This window comes from Phaseolus vulgaris, chromosome 1 (assembly GCF_000499845.2).
Source record: "Phaseolus vulgaris cultivar G19833 chromosome 1, P. vulgaris v2.0, whole genome shotgun sequence".
In the NCBI taxonomy this organism is placed as follows: Eukaryota; Viridiplantae; Streptophyta; class Magnoliopsida; order Fabales; family Fabaceae; genus Phaseolus; species Phaseolus vulgaris.
In genome coordinates this window covers 21396749-21421173 of record NC_023759.2, presented here as the reverse complement: position 1 = coordinate 21421173, position 24425 = coordinate 21396749, and the positions used below count along the sequence as shown (strand labels likewise).

At 46.5% G+C, this 24425-nt stretch overlaps 1 protein-coding gene across 1 annotated transcript; it reads right to left on the bottom strand.

The window, feature by feature from the left end:
• Positions 1–4941: 4941 nt before the first annotated feature.
• On the bottom strand, positions 4942–5334 carry LOC137815673 (uncharacterized). Its single transcript, XM_068618785.1, has one exon. It carries the CDS (start codon positions 5332–5334, stop codon positions 4942–4944), a length of 393 nt encoding a protein of 130 aa, XP_068474886.1.
• Between the last annotated feature and the right edge of the window lie 19091 nt (positions 5335–24425).

Below are 24425 nucleotides of genomic sequence, written 5' to 3'. Positions count from 1 at the left end.
TGGCGCAACCTCCTCGCCGAAAATACCACAGCCAGCGCAGCCTTTTCTAGGGCCTGATACCTCGTTTCGGGGCCCTGCAACACCTTACTCACAAAATAAATAGGCTTCTGGGCCTGATCTTGATCCTGGGCGAGCACCGCACTCACCGCCCTCTCAGTTACAGCAAAATACAACCTGAGAGGGGTTCCCACCAGCGGTTTGCACAAAACCGGCGGGCTCGCCAGATACTCCTTCAGCTTGACGAAGGCTTCCTCGCACTCCTTCGTCCAAACAAACTTGTTATTGCGCCTCAAACACTGGAAATAGGGATGGCCCTTTTCTCTGCTAGCTGACACAAAGCGAGAAAGGGCTGCCATCCGACCTGTTAGCTGTTGAACCTCCTTCACCGTAGCTGGGCTCCTCATCGCCAAGATGGCGGCACACTTATCAGGGTTAGCCTCTATGCCTCTTTCAGTCAAGAGGAAACCCAAAAACTTTCCAGCCTCCACGCCGAAAATGCATTTCTCTGGATTAAGCTTTAATCTGAACTTGGCGATCGTCGTGAACAATTCTTCCAAGTCTGCAACGTGCTTGCTCTTTTCCGGCGAGGTCACGACCATGTCATCGACGTATGCTTGCACGTTCCTTCCCAGCATCGGTGCAAGCACTCGATCCATCAGCCTCTGGTACGTGGCCCCCGCGTTCTTCAGCCCAAACGGCATCACCTTATAGCAATAGCACGATCTCTCCGTCATGAAGGTTGTCTTCTCTTCATCCATGGGATGCATCTTGATCTGATTATACCCTGAGAAGGCATCCAGGAAGCTTAGCAACTTACACCCTGCAGCACTATCCACCAGGGCGTCTATGCTTGGTAAAGGATACGAATCCTTTGGGCAAGCTTTGTTCAGGTCAGTGAAATCAACGCACATGCGCCATTTCCCGTTACTCTTCTTCACCAGCACGACATTTGCCAGCCATTCAGGGTACTGGACTTCCCTGATGTGGCCTGCATCGAGGAGCTTCTGCGTTTCGTCCCTGATCGCCTGCCTCCTCTCCTCGTTGAACTTTCTTCTTCTTTGTCATACTGGTCTCACCAAGTTATCCATCGCCAGATGATGGCACAAGAAGTCGGGATCAATCCCGGGCATGTCCGAAGCGGACCATGCAAACGCGTTCAGATGCCGCTCAATCACCTTGGCGATCTGGTCATGGAGCTCAACCTCCAGCGATCTTCCCAGCTTGAAGATCTTTCCCCCGATCTCTCTCCCGAGCCACTGCTCGACGGGTTTTGGTCTGGTTTCTCTGGCGATCACCGCCCTGGCGATTCCCAGTTCTCTCGCTTCCTTAGGGTGATTCCTTGCCTCTTCCTCTTCCAGACCGGCATTCCCCTCCCCTAGCTCAGCATCTACCATCTCCACGTCCCTTCCGGCGGTCTCTTCTGGCACCGTCGATCTGGGCTTCACACCAGGAGGCGGGGTGGTCGTTACGTAACTCACCGATCTCTTGTTTTTCAGGCTATTCTCATAGCACTTCTTTGCTTCCTTCTGATCGGATTTGATGGTGATAACCACCCCCTCCATGGACGGCAACTTCACCTTCATGTGCCGGGTCGATGGTATGGCACCTATCCTGTTGAGCGTGGGCCTTCCCAACAGGATGTTGTATGCTGAAGGAGCGTTTACAACGAGGTATTTGATTTTCTCCGTTCTTGAACCCGCCACATCTGTAAACGTTGTCCTCTATTCTATGTACCCCCTGACCTCCACCTGGTCACCAACGAACCCATACAAACACCCTCCATAGGGCCTCAGCTGGTCAAGGGGCAGCTCTAGCTGTGTGAAAGTCGGCCAAAACATCACATCCGCCGAGCTTCCTTGGTCCACCAACACCCTGTGGACTTTCCTTCCTGTTGTTATCAGCGAAATCACTATGGGATCGTTGTCATGCGGCACAACATCCCGAAGATCTTGCTTGGTGAACGTGATATCCACTTCCGGCGAGTGGTCTTCAAACATATCCACCGTCATCACAGACCTCGCGTACCTCTTCCTCTGTGATGCAGTGCATCCACCTCCTGAGAAACCCCCTGCAATGGTATGGATTTCTCTGAGCTCGACGCATCCCCCGTCCTTCTGTCCAGCAAATAATCATTTAGGAACCCGCTCTTTACCAGATCGTCGAGCTGGTATCCCAACGCTAAGCACGAGTCCACTGTATGGCCAAAGCCCTGGTGAAACTCACACCAGGCGTCTGGCTTTGGTCCCAGCACCCTGTCGCCCACCTTTTCTGGCGCCTTCAACCTAGCGGATATATTGGGAATGGCGATCAGATCCGCCAATCCCATGACAAACTTGTGCTTAGGCGGGCGATTGTATTCCCGGCGTGCTGGTTGCTGGCGTCCTTGGCCCCTGCCTTTGTTCTTCCTTGGATCATAAGGATGGCGAGTCCTCTGATCCCTTCTGGCCGCCGCTGCCTCCAGCACTCTCTGCGGCTGGATTCTGGTCTGGGCGCGTGGCCTAGCGGGGGCCACGCTCCCTCTCTTCTCGGCGACTTCGCTCTCGTCGGCGATGTGGGCCACCGCAAGTCGCCTAACCTCAGCAAACGTGGCGGGGTGTGCCCTGATCAACGCCTCGCAGAATGGTCCCGGCAGCACGCCTTTCTTAAATGCATAGACTAGCATTTCTTCGTCCTTGGCCGGCGATCTGACCATCTGCGCCCCAAAACGATTCAGGTACTCCCTGAGGGACTCTCCCTGATACTGCCTTATATCAAACAGATCATAAGACACCCTGGGCGGTGCCTTATTCACGATGTACTGCTCAACAAAAATCTTCGAGAACTGCTGGAAACTGGTTATGTGACCGTTAGGCAGGCTCACAAACCATTCCAGCGCCGTTCCCTGGAGCGTGCTCACGAACATCTTGCAATACACGGCGTCTGATCCCCCTGACAGCATCATCTGTGTATGGAACGTGGTGAGATGAGCTTCAGGATCGTCCACGCCGGTGAAAACAGCCTTAACCGGGACCACGCTCGCAGGAATGGGCGTGTTAGTAATCGCCTGATCGAAAGGCATAGGAAAAACGCGAGGTGGCGACGACGGCGCGACCTCTTCAGCAACGGAACGCCCTTGCTGCTCCTGAAGAGCTTGACGCAGCTCCTCAGTCACCTTGCTAAGCTCGTCATTCCTGGCCCGAGAGGCGGCCAGGCCCTCGTGCATTCTCGCCTGCTCTATGCGCGAGGCTTCCACAGTCGCCTACAACGAACGCATAATCTCTACCATCTGCGCCATGGTCATGGCGGCGGCGCCTTCAGCAGCGACGGGCGCAACTGGACTTGAACGGTTGCTTCTCATTTTTCTCATGAAACTCAGCGAATCACAGAATGCAGCGAATAACACTTACTTCAGCTACGATCGATTCAGCGATCAATCGAAAAAACTGTGCGAAACTCCGCAAGAAAACTCAAGAACACCGCAAACCTTCAAACAAACCTGCAACTCCACCAGAAACCACCGCTTTCCCCGCGGAGAACCAAACGAGCGAAAGAACTCAAACTCCACCGAACAGAAAAACCCAAACGAACAGTATAAAACGCGAATTCACCGATCAAAAACCCAAACGCGAACTCACGCGTAAACAACAGAAAAACCTCACTTCACCGATCAAAAACCCAAACGAACAGTATAAAACGCGAATTCACCGAACGAATCTCAAGCAAACAACGAACGATGGTTGCACCAGCACACAACCATGCAGAAAACATCGAAAACCTCCAAGAACTCACGCTGTGGATGGGAGCAAGTTTTGCACGGCCCCACGGTGGGCGCCTGATGATCCTGCCTGTTGACCAGAACGCTGCAAACTGCCTCGTCAAAGGATTGATGTGTGCACCGCTTCTAACCTCCGTCCTTCCTCAAGATCCACCTCAAGAACCTGCAAAAGAACAGAGCGGCGCCGCTGCGGCCGATCGCACTCCAACGCCCAAGTCAGTGACAGAACCACCAAATACTAAGAGCAAGAACACTCAAGAAATCTCAAGGAACCGTGCAATGTTCTCTCTCACAGTAAGCTCTAGAACTCGCAAGCGTAAAGAGTATAATCTGAACGTGCGTACCTCAGAAAGTTCGTTGAGAACTCTTATATACCTGGTCACTTTCTCTCTCCTGGCAGTTACAGACCTGGACACGTGGCTCGCATCCAGTCGTACACGTGCCACCATCTGGAGCCTCCTTGACTTGGGCGCTGCTTCTGATTCTCTTTTTGGCTAAGTTACTTATGCATGGTATTTCCCAGTGCATAGCTAACTTGGGAGTGCGATCTTTACTGGAACGGGCGAGTTAGGGTGCTCTCGTACACCTTCCCTGTGGTCTCGCCGGCCGCCTTCATAATCTACACCGCCTTCATCTTCGGCGATGTGCTTGTTATGGCGATCTCCAATCACTTAGTCGCCTGGGTTTGCCATCTGGCGACTTCATCTTCAACTAGGCGATCGTCTGGCATGCTGAAGATCGGAGCACGCCAACTTAATAACTGGCGATTACACGAACCCCCCGACTTCTTTCCCTTCTGCAACTCTGGCATCTTGTCCACACGCCTACTCTGTGGCTTGGTGCCACGTCATCACTTCCGACTACCAGGGCGGTACAAGAGTGTACCTCGCAGAGTTCTTCTTTATCCTCTTTCCCTCTGCAGGCTCTGCTGGGAGAATTCCATCTGCAATGTATCGCCTATAAGGCGTCATCCACGTGTCGCCTTCCTCCAAGGCACATACTTGTACACACTTCTCTCCTTCGGGCGAGGCCGCATAGGTGCTGATGCGGGGTGTCCTCGCCGTATCTTGAATCAAAGAGCGATGGCTCCTTGGCTTTCCTCTTGATGCGCTTATGTGAAGAACGTCCACCCTGTTGTCTGCCACAAACTTTCGCGGCGTTTTGAGCTTCTCTTGGATGACTGTCCTCTACCTTCCCCCCTTGCCTGAGTTGGCCAGCTTGGCGAGCAGGTCAGCTCTGGCATTTTGCTCTCTAGGGACATGCACCAGCTCAAACGTAGCGAAAGCTCCATTTAATACTTGGACATACTTTAGATATGCTGCCATTTGTGGATTCTTTGCCTGATACTCCCCTGTTACTTCCCCTGTGACCAACTGGGAATCACTCTTCACCAAGAGACTTTGAGCGCCCATTTCCTTGGCCAAGAGCATTCCAACAATCAGCGCCTCGTACTCAGCTTGGTTATTGCTTGCTTTGAAGGCGAAGCGTAGGGCTTGCTCGATCAACACCCCGTTAGGCCCTTCCAAGATTATTCCTGCACCACTCCCTTGTTGATTGGAGGACCCATCCACTGAGAGCATCCACTGTGATCCTAACTCCACCTCTTGAGGGCCTCCTCCTAGTGAGAGCTCTGCCACGAAATCTGCGTTGACTTGCCCTTTGATGGACCCCCTAGGTTCATACTGCCCAGCGAACCATCCTTTTTGCTACATCTGGCTTTTGAAGTACTTTCTGAATGGGAAGGTTTGTCATCACCACTACTGTGAAACTGTGAAAATAGTGGCGGAGCCTCCTGGCGAAGAACACTACTACCAATGCTGCCTTCTCCAACGAATGGTACCTCGACTCTGGGCCTTGCAAAGCCTTGATTACAAAGTAGATGGGCCTTTGCACTTGATCCTGCTCATGGACCAGCACAGAACTGATAGCCCACTCAGTCACAGCGAAGTACAAACGAAGGGGGACGCCTGCCCATGGCTTGCAAAGCACAGGTGGCGTCGCCAAGTACTCCTTCAACTTGAGGAATGCTGCTTCGCACTCATTTGTCCATGCAAAACGGCTATTCCTCTTGAGGCACTGAAAATATGGGTGGCCCTTCTCACCTCCAGCAGATACGAACCTTGACAAAGCTGCCATCCGCCCAGTCAGCTGCTGCACTTCTTTCACTGAAGTTGGGCTCCTCATGGCAATGATGGCAGCACACTTATCAGGATTCGCCTCTATCCCCCTCTCAGTGAGCATAAATCCTAAGAACTTTCCCGCCTAGACGCCAAAAATGCATTTTTCCGGGTTTAACTTGAGGCGGTACTTGGCTATGGTGGCGAACAGCTCCTCCAGGTCATGGGGGTGTCGCCTTCTTTCCTGAGAGGTCACCACCATGTCATCAACATAGGTGTGCACGTTTCTCCCCAGCATAGGCGTAAGGACCTTGTCCATAAGTCTCTGGTAGGTGGCGTCTGCGTTCTTCAGCCCAAACGACATCACCTTGTAACAGTAACTGCACGTCTCCGTCATGAACGTTGTTTTGCTCTCATCCCTGGGATGCATTTTTATCTGATTGTACCCCAAAATGCGTCTAAGAAACTCAGCATCTTGCACCCTGAGGCGCTATCCACCAATGCGTCGATGCTAGGTAAGGGGTACGAATCTTTAGGGCACGCCTTGTTTAAGTCCGTGAAGTCGACGCACATTCTCCACTTTCCATTCGCCTTCTTCACCAAGACGACGTTGGCCAGCCACTCAGGGTATTGTATCTCCCTGATGTGTCCACCACTTAGCAATTTCTGTGTTTCTTCTTTCACGACGAGGCACCTCTCTTGGTTGAACTTCCTCCTTCTCTGTCGTACAGGGCGAACCTTGGCGTCCATGGTGAGGTTGTGGCACAAAAAATATGGGTCGATGGCTGGCATGTCTGAGGCGGTCCATGCAAATGCATCTAAATGGTGCGAGATCACCGCTGCCACTTCGTCTTGTTCTTCCTGGCTTAATAAGCGCCCCAACTTGAATATCTTGCCACCAATCTGCCTATCTACCACGTTGTCCACTGGTTGGGGTCGCCTATCCCGCACGCTCTCTGCACGAGACTCATTTCTCTGATCTTCCTCTATAGGCGTCGCCCTATCGGGTGCTTCGGGCGTCGCCTCTTCTGATGCTTCTTCCATTGGCGTCGCCTCCGCGTGTGAGGCCTCAATAGGCGTCGATTCCGCGGACGTCGCCTCTTCCAAGGGCTCTACCTCAATTTGCGTATCCGAAACGGGCGATCGTTCAAGTACCATGAACATGCCTTTTTTTGTCTTCAATCTATTTTCATAGCATTTCCGGGCCTCCTCTTGATAAGATTTGATCACAATTACCTTGCCACTAAGATCTGGCAGCTTCATCTTCATGTGGCGTGGGATAACTGCAACTTATTGAACGTCGACCAAAACATGACATCTGCAGAACTGCCCTGGTCGACGAAAACCCTATGCACCTTTCTCCCAGTTGTGACAACCGAAATGACCACGGGGTCATTGTCATGTGGGACAACATCTCGTAGGTCAGCCCTTGTGAACACAAGGTCTGACTCCCACTAATCATCCGAAACCTCTTCAGCAACTGAATTCAATGTTCTCACATGCCTCTTGCGTTGAGAGGCAATGGGCCCTCCTCCAGAAATGGTGTGCACTTCTCCATGGATTGGCATTTCATGCGCTTGATCCTCCTCTGGCACTGCTAGGGCTGTGGTCGTAGCGGGCCCAGCAAGATAATCCTTGAGAAAGCCATTCTTCACGAGCTCATCCAGTTGATGGTCCAACGCCAAGTAGTTGTTGATATGGTGCCCAAACGCCTCGTGGAACTCGCACCATGAGTCTTTACGAGGCCCCAGTACCTTGTCAGACTTTACTGGTGGCCTCAACCTGTCAACTATGTTGGGCACAACAATAAGATCCTTCAGCTCCATCACGAAATTGTGCCTTAACGGCCTATTTTTGTTCCTCCCCTGCCTGTCCCCCTCTGCTGCCCCCCTTGCTTGAGGCCTCCTTGCTTCGTATGGGCGCTTCCTGTCTTGGTTCTTCCTTCCTGTTGTGGCCTCATTGACCCTGGCAGGTTGTGCACGCAACTGCGCTCTTGGGCGTGTGGGTGCGACACTTGTGCGCTTCTCGCACACCTCACCCTCTGAGGCGATGTGCTCCACCGCGCGACGCCTTGGGACGGCTTCGTATGATCGATTCACAGAAGGGTCAAGGGCACATTCCTTTCCTGAACGCGTAGACGATCATAGGCTCCTCTGTGGTGCCAACCCTCACCACCTGCGCTCCAAAGCGATTGATGCATTCCTTGAGGGTCTCCCCGTGGAACTGTTTTACATCGAACAGGTCGTACGAGACCGGCGGTGGGGCCCTGTTTGCTAGATACTGCTCCCTGAACAGCTGTGAGAGTTGTGCAAAGGACGTGATATGGCCATTCAGAAGGCTAATAAACTAGTCCATGGCCATCCCAGTCAAAGTGCTCATGAAGAGCTTGCACTTTACAGCGTCAGAGCCGCCTACCAGCATCATTTGCGTGTGGAACGCATTGAGATGTGCTTCGGGGTCTTCCATCCCTGTGAAGGTTACCTTGGTGTGTTGGGGATCACCGTCTCTAGAATCGATTGCGAGAATGGCGTAGAGAACTCCCTTGGTGGGTGATGTGATTCCAATAGCAAAGAAGAGAAAGATTTTTGATCTTATTAGGAATCAACTTGAGTTGGACAATAGTTAGGCACTTTTCTTAGAATTGGATCAATGTTCTAAGTCAAGAACTCACCAAAACTAGCACCAAATCCAAAACTCATATGGAAGTTCCAATTATGATCAAATTGAACCAAAAAGAATGGAACAAAAGATAAGCAAACTGAAAATAGAAGTGCTGGAAATTAAACACACCGAACCAAATCAAACAAAGGAAGAAAAGCTTGCTGGAAAATGGAAATGACCGAACCAAAAAAAGGCAAGAACAATCATACTAGACATGGAAATGACTAAGGCACAAAGCTAGAGAAGAAAACACTTATGGAGATGGAAGAGATGGCGATTGATCACGCCACTTGGAGTATGGCTGCTCCAAGATTAGTGTGCTGCCGCCACTTGAGGACACCATGGATCCATCAAGATAAGACTAGAGAAGAAGGCTCAAAAGCTCTCCAATGCTCACTCAAAATTTGAGTATAGTTTCTTTACTCTAAATTCCAATCTGAAAAATACAAAGGGAGCACCTATATTTATAGTCCTAAGGTGCTGAAATGCAAGCTACACAATTTCAAAATTCCCCCCTAAATTCAAATGCAAGTGGCGCCTAAACCAAGACATGAGGAAGGTGTGATCCCTTCTCTCACTTTGGCACCTCCTTATTTACTCCTACACCTATCTACTAACACACCCCCCTAAGACTCCTAACTAAAGACTAAAAGATGCTTTAACAATAGAGGTTTCTAATGTTTCCCTCTAAGCACCTTTCTAAACAATATTTATTTAATACTTGGCCTTGCCCTTCATGGGATGGACTTTGGGCTTTTGTGGGCTTTGGCCTTCTTGGGCTTGGGCTTGGGCTTTATCTTTTGCAAAGATTAACAAGAAAAACTTTAAATGTGAAGGTGAATGATCTTGTTCTTCATTATAAAAAGCCACCTTTAGTTGATTCTCATCAGTGGGGTGGAACCCTCGGGCTCATCCCCGTCGCGTAGCCCTGTGTGGTTGCGCCACCCGTGGCGCAACTCCTCGTTCACACGACAGAGCTCATCATTTCTCGCCTGAGACGCCGTGAGATCCGCCTGCATGCGCTCTTGCTCATTCGACGCTGCTGCCATTGCCTCCTGCAATCCCTGCATCATGCCCATGACCTACTGCATGGTCATCTCTTCGCTCTCAGCGCGCGTCGAACCTTGCCTCGTGGACCTCATCATCTACAGTTTCTGGAACTCATTCTAGCTGTCGTGCAACTCCAAGGGATAAAAAAACGTTCGGAACTTGGACTCAAATGAACATGATCAAACAACAAACTGAAACTTAGGCAATTGGTGAGAATACACCGATTTCCCAACGAACAGTTGCTCCTTGTAAAATCTCGAAGAAACTGAGTCAAAAACTGCAACTGGAAACTGAACACTTGCGGTGGGACTGATGTTTTAGATTAGGGCCCCACGGTGGGCGCCAAATTTTCCCGCCAGTTGACCAGATCGTGCTTCGTGCGTAGCTAAGACCCGCGTATCTCGGACTCCCTCGTCTTTGTTCCTTGTCTCCTCCCTGTGCCACCATGAATACTTGAAAAGAAGTGAACAAAGGGGCACCCTCGCAGCCGTTTGCACTCCGGCGGTCAAGTCAGCTAGCGAGAAACATCAAAGAACACACCTCCGTATCGGAGCACCGTGAATGGATGCTCTGAATGTGGTGAAATAACTGAGTAACTATTTTCTCTCTAATTGCCTGTGCGTACAGTGGGTTCGCTTGCAAGCAACTAGAGTGTGTGTAAAACTGAAACTAGATCCTCGTTTCAAACGTCTAAAGCCTCTTTTAAACGTCTAAAGCATTCAAAGCGTCTTAAAGTGCATTTAAAGCGTCTTAAAGCGCATTTAAGGCGTTTAAAAACGTTCAACACATTTAAAACGTTCAAAGCATTTAAAGCATTTAAAGTGCTTTAAAGCGTTCAAAACGTAAACTGAATAAAGACGTACCTTAGCAAACTTTCAGGGAAACTTATATACCTTGACGCTTCAATGTTTACTGCCATGTGTTCTTCTGACTTGATCGCTATTCTACGTGGAGGGCCTTACAGCGTCGTAACCCAACTAAGGGATAATCCATCGTGTAAGTCCTCCTTCCTCGAAGTGCGTATGGAGCAAGGGGTGACTTTCTGGGTGCCAACTCATGCATCCCAACCTCTAGTCACTCGCCCTGGGAGTGTATCTACCTTCCTCTGGTACCATGCACATGGTTCGACCCTGGGCGTGGCCCTCTCAAGGGTCATATTTGTCCCAGGGGTTTCCCAGAGGTGGTGTGGGTACTTCACAAGTCAGGCTACTCCTCACTAGTACTGGGAATATGGCCTTAAAGCCACCTTTCTCTTCTCTTTATTACTGTTCTAAGGTACTGAGGCCCCTCGTGGTGTCGCCCCCTCCATGGTCTTTCCTACCCATGGGTATCGGGGGGTGACACCGTCGATGCCTTAACCTGGCGACGCCTCATCTTGGCGACGCCCTAACCTGGTGACGCCTCATCTTGGCGACGCCTTAACCTGGCGACGCCTCATCCTGGTGACGCCTTAAGCGGTAAACCTGTTGACTTTCCTCCCTAGGCCCCCTGGATGGGTCCCAACATATATTTGACTTTGACTTTGACTTTGGTCAACGCCCGAGGACGGGACGGTACAACTTCAAACTCTAAGCAATCTCAACTTTTTCTCTTAAGCAAAATCAGTGAAAAACTCAAATATGTTTTTCTGTATATATTCAAAGATGTTGTTTGTTATCAAATCTTAACAAACTATTCATTGCATTTAAAGATTGGTCAAAGCATTAAAAACTGGAGCTTAAACAATTAGAAAATCATTTAATGCTTAGTCAAAGCACAAAATAGTTTTCTGTTATGGTACCAAAACAAACAATCGGTTGTTTCCACGAATCAATCGGTTGCTTTTGGTTTTGACAGCAAGTCAACCATAAAAACATTTTTCAACCTTTTCTAAAAATACCTAAGTATAAAACAATCGGTTATTTCAACAAAACAACAGGTTATTTTTCACTTAGTTTGAAAAACACTTTTCTTTTAAAAAGATTGAGAATGTCTATGCTTTGGATTCAATCATGAGTGGATTACATATTAAATCTACCCTAGATCCTATCTAAAAGGACAGCTCAGCAACAGCAAGCACAACCAGCCTTACATCATCCTTCAAAGGGTTTGGATTCTTCAAAGCTTGAACACACTTGGTTCAACATGTACTTCGCAGAATTTCTCTTTATCTTCTTGCCCTCCTTGAGCTCTACTGGGAGTATCCCGTTAGCAAGGTAGTGCCTGTAGGGCGTCATCCACGTGTCCCCTTCTTCCACCGCGCATACCTGCATGAGATCCCTCTCTCCCACCAAGACTGGATAGGTACTTACACTGAGCGTCCTCAGTGTTTCTTGAGTCAGCGACCGGTGACTCCTCGCCTTTTCCTTATCCATACTGATCTGATGGACGCCTACCTTGTTATCAGCAACAAACATCTATGGTGTCTTGAGGGTCTCATGTATTACCGTCCTCTACCTTCCCCCCTTGCCTGAGCTGGCCAAGTTGGCGAGTAGGTCAGCACGGGCATTCTGATCCCTTGGGACGTGTATCAACTCAAACACCGCGAATGCCTTCCTCAAGACTTGGACATACACCAAGTATGCAGCCATCTGGGGGTCCTTAGCCTGGTACTCTCCGGTGACCTCCGTAACTAGCTGGGACTCACTCTTCACCAGTAAACTTCGTGCCCCCAGGTCCTTAGTCAGGAGCATCCCAGCTATGAGGGCTTCGTACTCCGCCTGGTTTTTGCTTACCTTGAAAGCAAACCTCGGGGCCTGCTCGATCAACAGCCCATTCAACCCCTCCAATATCACACCCACTCCACTTCCCTACTGGTTGGAGGATCCATCTACCGAGAGCACCCAACGAAAACTGACCTCCTCTGGCTGCGCGCTTCTAGGGGAGAGCTCTACTACAAAATCTGCGTACACCTAGCCCTTGATGGGGCCTCGGGGTTCATAATGAATGTCGAACTCCGAGAGCTCCACCGCTCCGTGCACCATTCTTCCAGCGACATCTGGTTTCTACAGCACCTTCTACACGGGTAGGTTCGTCATTACCACCATCGTGAAGCTCTATAAGTAGTGACAAAGCCTCCTAGCCAAGAACACCACGGCCAGGGCCGCCTTCTCCAGGTCCTGATACCTCACCTCTGGCCCTTGCTGTACTTTGCTTACAAAGGATATTGGCCTCTGCGTCTGATTCTGCTCCTGCACGAGGACTGAGCTAATTGCCCGCTCCGTTACGGCGTACAACCGAAGCGGCACGCCCAACTGTGGCTTACACAGCACGGGAGGAGCGACCAGGTACTCTTTCAACTTGAGGAACGCTTCATCACACTCGGCGGTCCACACGAACCGGTTGTTTCTTCTTAAGCACTGGAAATAAGGGTGGCTCTTGTCTCCTCCAACGGACACAAATCTGGACAGGGCAGCCATTCGCCCTATCAGTTGTAGTACCTCTTTTACCAAGGCAGGGCTCCTCATGGCTAGGATCGTCGCACACTTTTCTGGGTTTTCCTCTATCCCACGCTCGGTGAGTAGGAAACCCAAAAAATTCCCTGCCTCGATCCCGAACATGCACTTTTCGGGGTTTAGCTTCAAACGGTACTTCGCTATCGTAGCAAATAGTTCCTCGAGATCAGCTACGTGTTGGCCCCTCTCCTGCGAGGTCACCACCATATCATCAACATAGGCGTGGACGTTTCTCCCTAACATGGGCGCAAGGACCCTGTCCATTAGCCTCTAATATGTGGCTCCTGCGTTCTTCGGACCGAACGACATCATTGTGTAACAATAACAGGACGTCTCGGTCATAAACGTTGTTTTACACTCGTCTCTGGCGTGCATTTTGATCTGGTTATACCCTGAGAACGCGTCCAGGAAGCTGAGCATCCTGCACCCCGAGGCGCTATCCACCAAGGCGTCAATACTGGGCAGGGGGTATGAATCCTTAAGGCACGCCTTGTTGAGGTCAGTGAAGTCTACACACATTCTCCACTTCCCATTGGCCTTCTTTACTAAGACCACGTTCGCCAACCACTCAGGGTATTGAATTTCCCTGATGTGGCCAACGTCTAACAACTTCTTCGTCTCTTCCTGGACGACCAGACGCCTCTCTTCGTTAAGCGTCCTTCTTCTTTGGTGAACGGGATTCACCTTGGGATCCATGGTAAGGCAATGGCACAAGAAGTCCGAGTCTATCCCTGGCATGTCCGAAGCGGACCATGCAAAGGCATCCAGATGACGCGCTATCATCCCTGCCACTTGGTCTTGTTCTGCTTGGGTCAATGACTTTCCCAACTTAAACGTCTTACCATCAATCTGCCTTTCCACCACGTTCCCCACTGGCTCGGGTCGTCTCTCCCGAGCGCTCTCTGCGTGAGCCACTCCAACGCGGTCCTCTTTGACTGGCGGGCGTTCCATCACCATGAACACCCCCCTCTTGGCTTTGACGCTATTCTCATAGCATCTCTTAGCCTCCTGTTGGTTAGACTTGATCACTATCACCTTCCCCCTCAGGACTGAAAGCTTCATCTTCATGTGGCGTGTCGACGCCACCGCCCTTAACCTGTTCAGGGTTGGTCTTCCCAACAAAACGTTATACGCAGAGTGCGCATTAACCACCAGGTACCTTATATTCTCTATGCGGGAGGCGGAGACATCTGTGAAAGTGGTCCTCAACTCCAGGTACCCCCGCACCTCCATCTGATCTCCTCCAAACCCGTACAAACACCCAGTGTAGGGCCTGAGCTGGTCAGGAGACAGCTACAACTTGTTGAAGGTGGACAAGAACATTACATTCGTTGACCTGCCCTGATCCACTAGCACCCTATGTACCTTCCTCCCTGCAATCACCACCGAGATCACCATAGGGTCGTTTTCGTGTGGAATGACATCGTGAAGGTCAACCTTCGTGAAAGCAAGGTCGACGTCCATCTCGTCATCCACCGCCTGCGCTTCTAACGACATTACCGAACGGGTATGCCTTTTGCGTTGAAAGGCGGTACACCCTCCTCCTGAGAATCCACCCGAGATTGTATGGATTTCCCCATGTACAGGCATCTCATGCCTCTGATCTTCCCCTGACGCTGCTGAGGTCCCAGCTCCTTGTGACTTTGCCAAATAGTCATTCAGGAACCCACTCTTCACTAGCTCATCGAGTTGATGCCCCAACGCCAAATAGTTGCGTATGGGGTGTCTGAACGCCTGGTGAAACTCTCACCATGCATCCTTGTGGGGTCCTAGCACCTTGTCAGTCTTCGTTGGGATCTTCAGCCTTTCTGCTATGTTAGGCACCGCGATGAGATCCTTCAACTCCACCATGAAGTTGTGCCTCACAGACTTATTCTCCCTCGCATGCCCCTTGGCCTGGGGCTTTCTAGCCTCATAGGGCTACTTCCTTCCCTGAGTCTTCTTGCCCACTGCAGCCTCATGCACCCTCATGCACCCTCACGGGTTTTATTGTTTGCATAATTATCCCTAGAGTTGTGATTGTCTCTCATGATTACTCTAAGAATAGTAGAAAGAATTATATTTTCAACTTCATTTTGGCCATTCGTTTGAGGATGATAAGAAATTGAAAAGTTCAAATTAGTTCCAAGTTTTTCCAAAAGAATCCTCAAAAAATGGTTTTCACATTTTGGTTCTTTATCTAACACTATGCTTGGAGATAAACCATAAAGTCTTATCACTTTTCTAAAGAAGAACTTATCCATAACCATAAAATTAGATTCAAACCCTTTTGTTGTCCTAGGAAGTTCTAATATAAAATCTATGCTTATGTCTTCCCATGGAGCAATTGTAAAGGGTGAAAGAGCATTGAGTTCATGAGACATTGCCTTAGAGTTAGTTTGAAAATAAGAAATGCATCTAGGGTAATGTCTTTGAACATCTTTTGATGGAGATCAAGCTCAAGTGGACATGGAGGCCAATCATCAAGAGCAAGAAGAGGTTGAGGCTCAAGTGGAGGACGCCCATGGAGGTTAAAGCCCACCTCAAAGGCTTACAAGAAGCGTGTTCAAAGCTTTAGGAGCTAATGGACGATTATTTTCTCTTTTGTAATTTCTTTTTGTTAAGGTGCTTAAGAGGGAAACATTGGAAACCTCTTTTGTTAAAGCATCTTTAGGTTCTTAGTTAGGAGTATTAGGGGGGGTGCGTTAGTAGATAGGTGTAGGAGTGAAAGAGAAGGTCACACCTTCTTCATGACCATAGTTGGCGCCACTTTCATTAGCTTTTGGGGGGAATTTTGAATCTAATTTACCTTGCATTTCAGCACCTCTAGGCTATAAATTAAGGTGCTGCCCTTGTACATTTTAGATTTGAATTTTGATTAGAGAAACTATACTCAATTTTTGAGAGAGCATTGGAGAGCTTTGTGCCTTCTTCACTAGTCTTATCTTGATGGTTCAATGGTTACCTCAAGTGGCGGCTTGCACACTTATCTTGGAGTCTCCATCCTCCTAGTGGCGTGATCATCCAACCATTCCTCCATCTTCATGAGCTTTCTCTTCTCCTTCCTTCCTTCTCTTTATTTGTTCATGTCTTAGCTTGCTTCTCTTGAAATTTTGTTCGGTATTTTCAGCTTCATTTTAGTTTTGCTTCGGTGCTTTTGTTTCTTTTTTGTTCTTCATCTTTTCTTCTTCAATTCAAGTCTTTTGTTCGGTGCATTTTAGTTTTTGTGTTGTTTAATCGGTGCCTTTGCATTTTCTTTCAATTCAATCGGTTCAATTTGACAATATGTGGAACTTATTCCATATGAGTTTGGGTTTTGGTACTAGTTTTGGTGAGTTCTTGTTCATAGAACCTTGATCCAATTCTATGATAAAGTGCCTATCTCATATCCAACTCAAGATGATTCCTAAGAATGTCAAGAATCATTCAAAGTGTGCTAGTGGAATCATATCATCTTTTCTCATGGGTGACCAAAAGAATTTTCCTTTTAAAAGCTCTAGAGTTTTATCAACTCTAAATTGGCCCATGAGTTCTCCTTCATGAAGAATTTCTCTTTCATGGGTGAAGGTAGTCTCGTTGGTACGACCATTGATCATGGAAATTTTAACACTTTGCAATGGTCGTCTTAATAAGACATGACAAGTTTCTTTAGGCACTACTTCACATAAAAATTTATCTTTGTAGATGCCTATAGATAACTTGACCTTCACTTGGTGATATCTTAGCACATATGCAAAATATTCTACTACATTTTTATCTATGCAATCCTCCTTTAAGGATTCTTTTTTCACTATGCTTGCAAGTGTTCCTTTACAAAAGGTAAGGCTTTGAGGTTGTTCAACAAGAAACATATTTTCAATGGTATTTTTAGATGGATTGTCTTGTCGAATGACCTTGTGGGAAGGAACACTCTTCTCCCACGCCTTTTGCTCCTTAAAATTCTCTTTTTTTCTATTTTCATTTTTTTTTCTCTTCATCCCTCTTTTGTTTCATTTGTATTTGATCTCTTACCACTTGGGAATGTGGTAAAGGATTAAGTACAAACTTCTTTTTCTTGTGGGTGAAGGTAATCTCATTGGTTAGACCATTATGCATGGTTTTCTTGTCAAATTGCCAAGGTCTACCCAATAAGATGTGGCAAGCTTCCATAGGAACTACATCACATAAAACATTGTCTTGGTAGTTACCTATTGAAAACTCGACTTTCACTTGTCTATCTACAGTTAGTTCCCCATCTTCATTTATCCATTGAAGCTTGTAAGGTTTAGGATGAGGGACTACTTGTAGATTTAACTTTTCAACCAACCTAGTGCTACAACAATTGCAACATGAACCACCATCCACAATGAGAGAACATATGTTTTCTAAAACTTTGAATCTTGTGTGCAAGATGTTCTCTCTTTGTGTTTCTATGGTTACACTAGTTTGGTTTTTGAGGGTCCTTCTAATCATCAATAATTCCCCCTCACAAGGATATACTCTTTCATTATCCTCCCCCTTTTTTTTCTCACTAGGTGCTTCATCACAACTAGTGATGTGATACCACTAACACACTTTGAATGATTATTGACATTCTTAGGAATTTGGAGCCTTTGAAGACACACTCACCGTCTACACGTGATTAATCCACTAATTAATCAAAGGTTAAATGTAATTACAACTCAAAGAAATACAAAGAAATTGAATTACACAAATTAAAATTCAGATTTCCTATACTATGCATTCCTTGGCTTGTAATTGCTCTTCTTTGTTGTGTTCTCCAAAGTGTATGTGTTTGTATTTGTATTTTGCTGCAGCTCCTTGCCTTAACCTCTTATGATTAGACAATTAAAATTTCCAAAACAGTACCTACTAATTAGAGATAGACTCACCACAAAGTCAATTCCACTTAACAAGCACCAATTGTATTTTATCCACCAACAATTTAGAGGTCAAGAAATGAAAGCAAGAAACAATTTAAATTTTAAAACAGGACTAAAACAAATGGATTTGAATTATATGACACAACTTAGAAAGAATTTTGAAAGATATTGGACAAGCAAATAAAAATAGGCACTCAACAAAGGATAGCACACAAAAGGAACCTAAAGAAAGGCACTAGAATTGATTAGAAAAACCAAAACAACACTACTGGAAAATTCAGGTTCACAAAGCGTGACTTAAAATATTTATGCTGAGCTGGCTATTTTGAATTTGATTCTGAAATTTTAACCACAAACGATTCAATGTCTTAGCAAACTTTAGGCGCTGAAATCACACCAAAAACATGAACCAAATAATTGTGATAAATCTTTCAAAATTATTGTCCAACTACCGTATATTTTGGCACCAGGATGCACTCTTTTTTTGTTTTATTTATCATTTTTTCTCTATTTTGTCTTTTCATATGATTCTTTTTTTTATTGATTTTCTAACACATCAAACTGTATATATCCAAATTTTCATAATTTTTCTCCAACGTATTTAAAATTCATAACAAAAAAACAGCCAGCACAAAATTTGAAAAACAGAGTAATCCTAATTCTGGAATTTTAAAAACAGAATAAGAAACTTCAAAAACACAATGGAGTAGATGTATATGAATTTGTATGGATCTAGCACACAAATATGAACTCAAACTAAAAGAAAAATGCACCAAAGGATCAACAAACACAGAAATATAAATCTGAACTCAAATCAAATCAAGAAACCAAAATTATCAACAAAATCAGCACTACATGGATTTGATGACAAATTAGGAGAAACATTTCTTAGACAAAACATAATAGGATTCAGAAATTAAAATGACTCAAGACACATATAATGAACCGAATAGAATTGCAAACAAGACTCAAACAACCTAAAAACAAAACAGCAACACAATTCTATATAGATTCCTACAGAAATGTGAAAATTATAAGCTCAAGAACAATTTGAACACATTGCACCGATTGAATTTCTTCAAACAACACCTAAATCAAATTAAAATGCAAAAAACAGCAAGACATCATGAAGAAGTGAAGAACAACACAGAAATAAGAACAACACATGTTGAACCAAGTGGTGTTCAAGCTTTGAAGAATCCAAAACCCTTTGAAGGTGTTGAAGCCTTGGTTGTGCTTGATGTTGCTGTGCTGGTTTAGCTTAGTTTTCGGGTAGTTTATATGTTGTAATCCACCCTTTGATTAAATCTAAAACATTAGCATTCTCAATCTTTGTTAAAGTAAAATGTTTTCAAACTAAGTTAAAACAACCGATTATTTTGTCGAAACAACCGATTGTTTATACTTAGGTGTTTTGAGAAAAAGATTGAAAACTCTTTTTAAAATGGTTGAATTGTTAAGTACCAAAACAACCGATTGATTCGAGGAAACAACCGATTGTTTGTTTTGGGACCATAACAGAAAAACTGTTTTCTGTTTGACTGAGCTTTAAATGATTTAACTGCTTACGCTCCAGTCATTAAATGCTTTGACCAATCTTTTAATGCAATTTAAGAGTTTGTTAATATTTGATAACAAACTACATTTTTGAATATATTCAGAAAAACAGATTTGAGATTTAAGAATTTTTGACAAGTTTTTGCTAAGAGTTTTGAGTTTTTCAAAGAACTCAGATTGTTAAGAGTTTGTGATTGATCAAAGTGTATGGAATAGGATTCTGCTTGTATTGATTTCAGATTATCTTCTGTAACAAGTGTAATCCTTGTACTCTGTTGAACAAGTATTCGTTTCTGTGTTTTGCTGAGATTGGCTGTGTGTTCTTGAGGGGATCAAGATCAGCAATCTTAGTGTTGGTGTGTTGACCAAGGAGAGTGTGTTTCTTGAGGTGTTCAAGGTCATTCTCTTGGTTGGTGTGTAAGTGATCAAGGTGTGATTGCTTAGTGGATTTCCTTAGGGTTCTGAGAAGACTGAATGTAGCTCTGGGTTTGGAGTGAACCAGTATAAACAACTGTGTACAATTTCTCTGTCCCTATCTCTTTAAATTCAGTTTTGTCAATTGATAACTAGTATAAACAACCGATTGTTTCGATAAAATAGCCGATTGTTTTTCCAGTATTGTGTTTTTGCTTTATGTTTTGAAAAACTGAATTCTTAATCAAGGTTTTCTTGAAGTATTTTTCATTCTAAGCTTAAAAGTTTACGAAAATCTTTCTTAAACAATTCACCCCCTCTCGTTTAAGGCCATATATTCTAACAACACAAACATAAAAATGAAATAAGACACTTAGCTCTTGCAGAACCATAGCTCATGATACCAAATGATGGATTTGTATCTTCTTCTTTGCAGTTTTTTAGTGAATTTGCGGAAGCTCCATGGATTGATGGTGGAACAAGATCCTCCTAGGAGTGATGGTGATCTTGAAGGTGCATGAGAAGTAGGAAGTTAAGAGAGGTGAGGCCAACAAGCTACGGTTGTCCCCCAACAACCTTATGATCTTGAAGGTGCATGTTTCAACACAATTACAAAAAGAATTCAAACTATGCTACTTTGACAAAAAAGTAAAAACTATTCTACCCTAGAGTTTATGACATGTAGAATGTGTCCTCTTGACCCCTCTTTGACCATAACTCTAGTGGTTGCCTCAATTTGACATTTTGTTGGCCTTTCAATGGATTGGTGTTGGGGCCTCTTCCATCAAAAGGTCTTGGAGTGGTTTCTGATGAGAGATTCACTGAAAGGGCCAGGACAAATCCCTTTCCAAAACGCATGAACCATCATCATCTCATCCTTGGTGGCGACCTTCACCACCTGCGCCCCAAAACGGTTCACGAACTCCTTCAGCGTCTCCCCTTGATATTGCCTTACGTCAAAGAGATCGTAAGAAATGGGTGGGGAGCGCGGTTCACGATGTACTTCTCCTTGAACAATTGCGACAGCTGCGCAAACGAAGTCACGTGGCCATCTGGGAGACTGATGAACCAGTCCATCGCCACTCCCACCAACGTGCTCATAAACAGCTTACACCTCACTGCGTCAGAACCGCCAACCAGCATCATCTGCGTATGAAACACAGTGAGGTGTGCCTCTGGATCTTCCACACCAGTGAACGTAGCTTTTGGCCCTACGAACGTGGATGGTATCTCTGCATCCATGATCGCCTGCGAGAAGGGCATGGGGAACTCTCTGGGAGGCGTAAAGCATTCTTGATCCTCTGTTTCGCGACTCTCAGCCTGGTTGCGCAACCCACGACGCAACTCCTCGTTGGTGCGGTGCAACTCCAAATTTCTTGCTTGCGACGCCACAAGGTCTAGCTGGATGCGCTCCTGCTCTGCCCTCGACGCCGCCATCGCCTCCTGAAGGCCCTGCATCATCCCTATCACCTGTTGCAGGGTCAAACTCTCATTTCCTACGCGTGCTGTAGCATTTTTCCTGGTATTCCTCATTCTTGAAAACTTCTTGATGATTCTTGAAATGTCTTAACGAGTCTTCGAACTTTCTTGAAAAATCTTGGCTTTCTTCGGTGAATCTTGAACTTCCTGATGAAACTCTGAACTTTCTTGCGGTTGGGACAGATGTTTTAGTTCGAGCCCCACGGTTGACCTGACGTCTTTGTGCGTTTCTGTTAACTTTGCTTCCAAGAACCCTTCGCTCCAACGTTCCCTTCCTCCGATAGAAACACCTGAAAACAGAGAAACAAAGGGCGCCCTCGCGGTCGTTTGCACTCCGACGGTCAAGTCAGTATCTCGGGCAATGAACACCAAACTCACTCTTCCTTCTAAACAATGCGTAACTTGCACTCACAAAGAGCATCATATCCTGTGAAATGTCAAAACGTACCTTAGTTATGTCTGCTGTCAACCTTATATACCTTTTGTGTTCTTACCCTCCTGTTTCACTATGACTTAATCATTCTGTAGGCGTATCTTAGCGACACTAGCGCCCAGATTTAGGGCCATCCAGTGTGCAAGACTGCCTTGTCGTAGTGCAGCTGGCGCGAGGGTGACTGCTTGGATGCCAACTCACGCACCTAATCTCTGAGTCATCCGCCCTGGGAGTTCCCAGCCTTACTCACTCGCCATGCATGCAGATCACCCTCTGGGATGTGGCCCTTCCGGGTTGTTTCGGTCCCAGTGGCTCTCTAATCGGTGGTGTGTACTGTCGCGTCTCTACACCTCATGCACGGGTCCTCCGTGATTCTGGCCTCTCCCTACTGGTAACTGGGGGTGTGGCCTGAAAATCACCTTTCTTTGTCTATCTTTATTGTTTGAGGTGTCGAGGCCCGAGGCCTCCACGCTCCTCCTGTGCCACCTCCTACTGTGTCGCCTCCTATTGTGCCGCCTCCTACTGTGCCGCCTCCTCCGCGGTCATCCCTACCCGTGGGTATTAGGAAGAGACACTTCCCTGGCCTGCTATACTTCCCAAGCGTCCCATCTTGTTGACTGTGGTCAACGCCCGAAGTCGGTCAACGCCCGAGGCCAGTCAACACCCGAGGACCGTACGGTAGATATTCTAACATCTTTAATATGGTATTCCTTGTTGACCTCGTTGACGATCAATTGAGAATCACTATGGCATTTCAGTCTTCACACTTCCATGTCCTTTGCCAGGAAAAGGCCTGCCACCAGAGCTTCATACTCGACTTGATTATTGGATGCTTTGAAATCGAAATTCAGCGATTGCTCTATTCTGATGCTCCCCGACCCTTCGAGCACTATTCTAGCCTCGTTGTCGGTTTTGTTGGATGAATCGTCTACGTACAACACCCATCACTCTTCGGTAGTGGGGCTACCTTGGAGTTTTAAGATGAAGTCCGCCAGACATTAGGATTTGATCAGTCCTCTGGGTTCATAGTTAATCCTGAATTCTGACAACTCAACCGACCATGCAATCATTCTTCCCGTCAACTTGGATTTTTGGAGAAATTTGTTGATAGGACAATTAGTTTTAACGATGACCTCGTAACTCTGGAAGTAATGTTGTAACCTTCAAGCTGTATGCACTAACGCAAAGCGACCTTCTCAATCATTTGATATCGAGTCTCTGGATCCTGCAATACTCAATTGACGAAATTGACGATTTTTTTTTTTTCCGGTTGTTCCTTACGCGACTACCACATTGATAGCGTTAGATTACAAAGCTAGATACATGAGCAGGGGTTCTTCTTCTTTTGGCTTACTGAGGATGGGAGGTGTAGCCAGACCTTGTTTCACGACATTTAAGGCATTCTCACATGCCTCCCTCCATTTAAACTTGTCCACCTTCTTCATTATTTTGAGTATGGGTTTTATCCGCTCTGCTAACCTGGATAAAAATCGAGACAAAGATGTTAGACGGGCAACAAGCCTTTATACCTCTTAAAGTTTTAGACGGCCGACGACTAGTGAGTAGAAATCCAAGGAATTTTTCCTCCTCTACTCCAAACACACTTTTCTCGGTTCAGTCTCATGTCAAAATCGTGTAGTCTTTCAAAAACTTCTAGTAGGTCTTTAACATGTTGCTCGGGGCTTTCAGATTTGACAATCATGTCATTGACATAAACTTCCACGTTGTGACCGATCTCCTCCTTGAACATTCGGTCCATTAATCTTTGGTAAGTGGCTCCCGCGTTTTTCAGGCCGAACAACATTACCTCATAAAAGAAATTTTCCCTATCGATCATGTTCCCGCCGGTTGACCGGGATCATCTTTGCGCGTGGCTCGTCCTAGCGAGCTAGGGCACCTTCGTTATGCTTCGTCCGTGATACTTGAAAAGAAGTGAACAAAGGGGCGCCCTCGCGGCCGTTTGCACTCCGACGATCAAGTCAGCTAGCGAGAAACATCAAAGGTGACACACCCTCTGAAGGTGGTCGAAAGTAACTGTGCTGGAATACTAAAACTGGGTTGCCCTAATTGCCTTGTGTTCACAGTAGGTGCGCAGCAAAAGCAAATAGGGTTTGTGTTCTGTGTAGGCTCCGAGAATTAGGTCAAAAACTCGGTCCCCCATCAAACGACCCAAGGCCCCTTTTTATATACCTTCTGCATTTAAAGCACATTGAAGCGCATTGAAAGTGTATAAAAATGTTCCTTGGAACGTTCGAATCTTAACTGAATTAGCGCCTACCTTGGCAAACTTTCACTGAAACATTTAATGAGCGCGTGCTAATTGCCACGTGTCCTTCTGACTTGATCGTTACTCTGTGCGGAGGGCCTCACAGCGTCGTAACCCAACTTAGGGTTAATCCATTGTGTGAGTCCTCCTTCATTGAAGTGCATCTGGCGCATGGGGTGACTTTCTGGGTGCCGACTCATGCGCCCCAGGCTCGAGTTACTCGCCCTGGGGGTGTATCTACCTTTCTCTCGTACCATGCACGTGGTTCTCCCCTGGTCGTGGCCCTCTCATGGGTCGTATCTGTCCCAGGGTCTCCCAACAGTGGCGTGGATACTTCACGAGTCAGGTTACCCCCTACTGGTACTAGAACTTATGGCTCTGAGGCCACCTTTCTCTTCTCTTTGTTACTGTTCTGAACT

Excerpts from the sequence above, each read along its gene's own strand:
- LOC137815673 (XM_068618785.1), bottom strand. The coding sequence starts at position 5,334 with ATGCTCTCAGTGGATGGGTCCTCCAATCAACAAGGGAGTGGTGCAGGA.